Source organism: Pezoporus wallicus, unplaced genomic scaffold (assembly GCF_028554395.1).
Source record: "Pezoporus wallicus isolate ANWC-B61680 ecotype Strahan unplaced genomic scaffold, APGP_CSIRO_Pwel_v1 contig_14703, whole genome shotgun sequence".
NCBI lineage: Eukaryota > Metazoa > Chordata > Aves > Psittaciformes > Psittacidae > Pezoporus > Pezoporus wallicus.
The window spans coordinates 1,703,782-1,710,701 of NW_026635616.1; the positions used below are offsets into that span (position 1 = coordinate 1,703,782).

General features: G+C 56.3%; 1 protein-coding gene across 1 annotated transcript in view; it reads right to left on the reverse strand.

The window, feature by feature from the left end:
* VASH2 (vasohibin 2) overlaps positions 1–5,233 on the reverse strand; it is a 37,213-nt gene extending 31,980 nt beyond the window's left edge. Inside the window, exon 1 of the mRNA XM_057397054.1 lies at positions 4,889–5,233. Within this exon, the coding sequence (XP_057253037.1) occupies positions 4,889–5,185 (297 nt within the window). The 5' untranslated portion in view covers positions 5,186–5,233. The remainder of the gene's footprint in view (positions 1–4,888) is intronic.
* Positions 5,234–6,920: the final 1,687 nt, after the last annotated feature.

A 6,920-nucleotide genomic window follows, 5' to 3' on the forward strand; every position in this document is an offset into this window, starting at 1 on the left:
CGCAATGCAGCAGCACAGATGGCTTAAACCCCGTGTGAACTCAAGCATCCTGCTGACAACAGGGGCTGCCCATGCACCACAGCCAGCCCCATCCCTGCCACCACGGAGGGACCAGGGCAAGTCCCAACCGCATCCCCCGAACACACCCTACACGGGCCGGCCGGCCAGCGCAGGAGGCCAATGCTTCCCATGTCCCCCCTCTGGCACAGGGCAATGTGGATGAGCAGAGTCCCAGGCGCTAGCTCTGTTGTCCTCCCTCCCCCAGGACCTTTCAAGTCTAATTCCTGGCTTCCTCGATCACGAGAGAAAGATAAAAGGAGACAAGGATCCTGGGCTGCATAATTCCCCATCTGCTCCGTGTCAGCGGCACGCTCGCTGGGCAGGGCACATGTTGGACCCAGAGCACCGCCTGGGACCCAGATATTTAATGATATTAAGACACTTAAAGATCTAGATGGGCAATGTAATGGGATTTTTCCCAAATCCCATCAGACATCTGCTTGTGCCTAAGCACTTTAAGAAGCCCTCCACCCACGCTTAATCCCCACAGCTACGTGGCTCCTGAGCCTGTAACCACGCAGGAAGGGGGCACGGCCTTGTCACAAGTCCCCTTAATTTTAGGGATGAGACTGTAAAACATGGGGCCAGCAGACGTTACAGCGGGTAGTGTGGCTAAAGGGGTGTTAGGGCAATCCCCACAGGCACTGTGGGGGAAGCAGTTTATGTAAACATTAATGCAGACCCGAATTCAGGAACCAGGAACTCAGGCAGCCATGACACAAGGCACAAAGGAAAGCGTGCAGGGTGCGTGGGGACACGATGTCCTCACACCACTTTGAGTGTCAAAGGGAGGTATCGGTGTTCTGAACACCCTTCAAGTCAGCGATTACAGGTGGGAAAAGGAAGCTCAGGCAGTTTGGGGCTGTCTGCACCACACAGGTTTTCCTCCCTGGCTCCACTACGGTGGAGGGATTGTGTGTTTGCTGTCAGAGAGCAAGCCCTGGTAATCCCAAGACAACCAAAACCCAGCATTCACTACATGTAGCTAGTTACTGCAATCAAGAGCAAGTACACCTCAGAGAAAGGGGAAAACGCAAACTACAGACTCCTCCATCACTGCTGCACAGAAATGCACTGCCAGTGGCAAGCAGATGGGCAGCCTCCAGCTCACGGCCACCATGCCCAGCGCTACATGGGAGACACCCGGCCCACAGGCCTTGCTCAGGTCTCGTTAGCAGTTCTTCATCACCATCTCCACACCCAAGCTTCCTATTCCCAACTCCTCACTTCCACAAGTTCCTTCTGGCCCCTTTGGTCTGGGTGAACTATTGCCCTGTCCCTCCTGGCACTAGGGCAGGCCAGCAAGAGTCTGAGGGGGAACCGCGGCCGGCCCCTCAAACCCTCCCAGAGGAGTCATGTCTGCTCCGATAGGAACACTCCTTTTCTTCACAGGTAAGGACGTTCCAAGGCAATGGGAGTGCCAGCCAGCAAGAGGCCTGGAGGCTGCAGTGTCACTGGGGGGACATAACATAGAGGGAGGCTCCTGCCCTCACCTGGCTGTGGGGCAGACACAGCCCTTGATGGAACACACAGGGGCCACCCTCGCCATGGTGGTCGGGTTTGGACATCCAGGCGAGGTGCCTTCCGTCTCCAAGGCGGAGGATGATTGTGTTGGTTGCTGGAGCATGCTTGGGAAGAACATTGGGGCTGTTCAGCCTGGAGAAGAGAAGCTGTGTGGAGACCTCAGAGCAGCTTCCAGTGTCTGAAGGGGGCTACAAGGGTGCTGGAGAGGGACTCTTCATCAGGGACTGCAGCGACAGGACAAGGGGTGATGGGTTCAAACTGAAACAGGCCAAGTTCAGGTTAGATCTAAGGCAGAAGCTCTTCCCTGTGAGGGTGCTGAGGCGCTGGCACAGGGTGCCCAGAGACCTGGTAAATGCTCCATCCCTAGCAGTGTTCAAGGCCAGGTTGGATGGAGTCTTGGGCAACCTGCTCTAGTGTAAGGCATCTCTGCCCGTGGTAGGGGGTTGGAACTGGATGAGCTTTAAGGTCCATTCCAACCCAAACCAATCTGTGATTTTAGGATTAACCACGGTTTTCCCTACAGCTGATGCATATCCCATCACCGGTCTGTTAGGCCAGGCGGTCCAAGCCCCTCTAGATCTCAGGCAATGGGGCAGAAGCCGCCACCAGTCTTCCCCTGTGCACTGCTCTCCTCTTTCCAGGCCAGACAGGAAGTACACAGCATGGTCCTACCAGCCAGGACAGGCCACCCACCGCTCCCACTGCCTCCAAACACAAACCCCATTTCCCACCTTCCCCCCGCCCCCCCCACTTCCTTGCCCTGGCTGCAGGAGCAGCAGCCCTGGGCACCCAGCACAGAGCAGAAGCCTGGGCATCCACAAGCTCAGGACAGCACAATGCTGCTGCTGCTGCCGAGGCTGCAGATACCGCTGTGCATCCCAGCACAGCAGCCAGGAGCTGCCAAGAGGAAACGCAGACACAGCACTACAGAACAAGCGAGATTCAGAGACCAGGCAGAGGGAAGACCTTGAACCTGTATCAGGATTTCAAGCAGCAGCAGTTCCAGAGACAGCAGAGCTGCTGCAGTGCAAAACCTCATGTCAGAGCTGGAGGCTGTCGTCCTATAGCCAGAAACCCCATAGTCTCAGTTCACCGCAGACATTCTTTGTCAAAGTCATCCTGCTCAACTCTGATCTGTCTCATTTAATGACCAGAGAGTCATTTTCTGCCAGCTCGCCTTCCAAGTACACTGCTATTCAGCACGGACAAAGCTGGCAGGCTAGACCTGGTCTGAGCTTCATTAAGATCTACAAGCATCTTGTAAAGGATCACACAGCCCTTCCACAAGCTTGCACCCTTCCCAGAGCGTAAGCCAAAAGTCAGAGGTGGAGGGTGTAACCAAAGGACCCCACAGGTCCAAAAACTGCCCCCCCCTTGCAGACAAACAAGTATCCCAAGAGAGATGCACCCTGCTGTTTGCATTTGTTCCAGTAAGGACAACCTCACCAACACACTAAGCAGCCACTTACCATCCTGCGTGTACAATCACCGAGACTAATACCAAGGTGATTAGAGCAAGCAAGTGGAGCTTCCTGGGGAGGGGATGAAAACTCTCTCCCATCACTAGGGATTAAGAACAGATCAGAGGCAAAAATGGAGCAGTTGCACGCACCACTCACACAGCCTCCACCAACTACCAGTGCAAGCAGATTACAAACATCTTCTGGCAGGCACAAGCTTCTCTCCTCACTCCCAATCAATGCTTTTCAGGTCTTCTGAAGAGTGCCACATACCCAGTTAAAAAAGGCGGTACCATCATTTAAGGAACAACTCCCCGTCACATTCCTCCTCTGACCCAGAAGTTACCATCGCATTAGGAACCTGCTACCCTTCAGTAGCAAACAAACCTGCGCCCAGCCTTAATTTGCTCACCTGAGCTGTGTTGGCCTATAATAAGGGCAAACTACTCTCCAGCCCCAGAGGTCTCAGGCTTCTCCAGCAGGAGCTCATCAGTCAGGGGGGATACCAGGTCCTTCTGCCCTTGAAGAAATTAATCACAGCCCACTGGAGCCACTGGCGTCTCTCACCAGATGCTTTGTCAGTCACTAAGGGTATCATCAGTAAAAGTTACATGCTTTGGAGATGGGAAGGAAGTCAAGCCCAGCATATTCTTTGCTGTCTCTTAACACCAAACAGATCTACAGGCCATTTGGTACAGTGTAAGCTGGTCATGCTGCTGAAACAGGAAATTCTGTTCTCTCCCTACCCCTTCATTTCTACCCCAAGCACTTGTGCAAGTATGAGATAAACCACATCAAGGAACTGCAAACAAACCCAGTGTAAACAGATTATTCTTTAAGTGGATGCATTCCCCCATCCAAACAAAGGCTTGTGGCGGCATGAGGGAAGCAGGGCAACAGAGAGAGATTGCACTTAGGCAGAACTGAAACACTGCAGAAGGGAGATGAAAGGCCTTTTCAGCTTGCATCTTCTTTGACAAGCTCCCTCACAACGCAGCCCTACTTAACACACTTCCAGCTTCTCTGTGCACAGAGTATTTCCCTTCCGCGCCACGTAAAGAACAAGCACACATAGCACTGACAACCTGGACCACAACACCAGCCCAAACACCTCACCCCAGCATGCAGAGAGAGTAGGGTATGAATCAAAGCCGACTTCAGTGGTCAGCTCAGATTAATGCCGCTTGGTGGGAGGAGTGGATCGAGCTCAAAGTCTGCCAAAGCCAACAGCCTTAAAGACATTGTGAGCAGTAATGTGGCGCAGTGGTGGGAAGCCTTGGAACATCAGCAGGCAACAGCATTTTATTTGTTGGCTGGAGGAAAAAAGGTTTGGGTCAGGCAGAGCTGTTTGGAGCTTGTACAGAAGAACACAGAAGACAAAAGCATTTGGAATTTTTCCACGTACTGGAAATGAAACGCCTGAGTTTTAAATCCGTTATTACGGTTCAGGAGCAAAGCTGCGTTTTAGGAAATGCCCGTGTCCTAAAGAGCTGAGGAAAGGTGCTTCAAATTGCACAAAACGCTTCATTCGGTCCTTGAAGATTTCTTTTAACTCGTTTCCCGCTTTCTCCTCCCCAAGATAAAAAGGGATAATAATTCTTTCCTCCTAGTTTCCCAAGACACCAACTCCAGCTCTGAAGCATCCCGCAGCACATGTCCCCGTGCCCTACATGCTCTTTAAAGCTGGATGCTCCAGCTTTCCCCTTGCCGCCGCTTGCAGCGGGCAGGGGATGTGACGCCTCACGCCCTCCCTCCCTGCCCCTCGGCACCCCCAGACCGCTGCGCCGCGCCATGCCCAGCTCCGGGCTCTTTCTTTGAGCAGGGGACCAGGGGCTTCGCCTTACCCGAGCCAGGCGGGCGGCGCTCCGGATGGCCGCTGCCACGGCGCCGCCGTCGGGGTGCACCCGCTCCACGTGGCCCCACATCCGCTCCCAGGTCTGCCCGTCCATGGGGAAGCCGCTCTTGTTCACCAGGAAGAGGGACCCGCCGTCCCGCTGCTGCTCCTGCTCCTCCTCCTCCGAGCCGCCGCCGCCGCCGCCCGCCGCCCGCGGCTGGGCGCTCCGCGACCGGCCCCCGTCCTTGCCGGCCGCCGCACGCCGGGTCCTCCCGGCACCACCCCCGACCGCCGCCGCGCCCGTCATGGCCCCACGGCCATGCCCGGGCCCGGGGACCACTGTCGGGAGGCGGCCCGCTGCCTCGCCGCCGCCCGAGCCCTCTCGCTATATTATTTATCTATATCTGTGCGCTTATTATGTGCGTCCAGAGGAAGCTGGGCTCTGCGCCGGCTTCTCCCTAACAGCAGGCACCCTCCCGCCTCGCCTCACCACTGCTGCTTCGCCCTGGGCGGCCCGGCCCGGCCCCTCTCGCCCCGGTCCCGGGCGCGCCCCGCGCCGCGATCCATGCCACCGCGTTACCACGCTACCGGCCGTCCGCCCGCCCTCGGCGCGCTCCTATTGGCGGCGGCAACAAAGAGGGGCGGGGCTCGGAGGGCGGGACGAGCCGTGACTGGCGAAGGCGCTGGCTGGAGGCGCCCCCTGCCGGGCGGCGCAGAATGAATCCCTTCGCCAGCCGGCGCCGCCCGGCTTGGTGAGGTCTTCGTCGAATTCTTCATGAGAGAGAAGGGGTTCCGTTCCTCCGCACAGGGCTGGAAAAGTCACTGTCAGCCACTGGGAGTCACGGTGAAAGCAGCCAGCTCACAGCTTGAAGGCGAGGGCCGGTAGAGGAAGGCTGAGTGGAGAGAAGGATGAGTGGCTGCCCGCAGCCTCCCTTCGCGGTGCACAGCACGGTGCTTGTCTTGTCCTCCAAGGGAATACTTCCCACTCCAGCAGTAGGAGCACCACATGCCCAGCCCCTGGGTAGGGGCTGAGGCAGTCTCAGTGTGGCCTTTCTCCTTTCTCAGCTACCACACAGACTGCCAGAGGCTGAGTTGGTGGGTTCATGACTCGGAGCACAGCCCAGTACTCAGGGGTACGCGCAGCAGCCGTGTTCTCCTGCTTCCATCCCTGCAGCAGCCAGAGGTACCGGCCTCACGCATCCACATGCGCCTGCTAACGCCACAGAAACAACAGCGTCTGATCCTCCCGTGCCCTGTGTGAAGGAGCTGTGGATGAGAGCACCAGGGAACCCCTCTCTCCTCCAGGTACCGGTGGCCTCGCAGCTCCTCCTGGCCAATGACTCTGTGGCTGCTGCTGCCATCTCCACCTCACAGCTCCATCGCCGATGCTTATTTCCATGCTTGGCAGGGATTTTTTAGCTCTCTCTATCACGCACAACACCGTCAACCTCATACAGCTCCCCAGCTGAAATAATAGCCTGAAAAATGTCATTCCCATCCCCTGCCCATGCACTTGGATCCCGCTGCCACTCTGAATCTCTCCTGATCCCAGCCAGGCTGGACGAGTACCTGTGCACCTCCTCTGCACCTGCAAGCTCTGATTTTCATCTCTTGCCGTAAATAGATCACTCCAGTGCCCTAATCAGCTTCCTGAAGGCTCTCGGGAGCCGCAGGTGTATGTTGAGTTGCTAATCATTCTCTGCAGGAGCTGATGTCTCTTTGAGTCCCACCAGTAATCTTCCCTGCCACATCCTGGCCACATGGCTCAGCTGAATCTCATCAGGTTTAATGTAAGGAAGGCCACTGAGTTCCACCAACTAATGAAAACCAAGGGCTTTGCCTTATGCAGCTTGCCCAGTCTCAGCTTTCAACCCCTGAGTTGAACGTGGGGGCTCAGTGTGTAAATGGCAACACAGTCTGGGGGCGGGGAGGAGGCAAGGTCAGAGTGGATTTAGAGCTGCTGTGAAGCCTTCACCCTCTCCTCTATGTCCTGCATGTCCCCAGTGATCAGCCAAAGACTGCAGCTGGAGGGCAAATGTGTC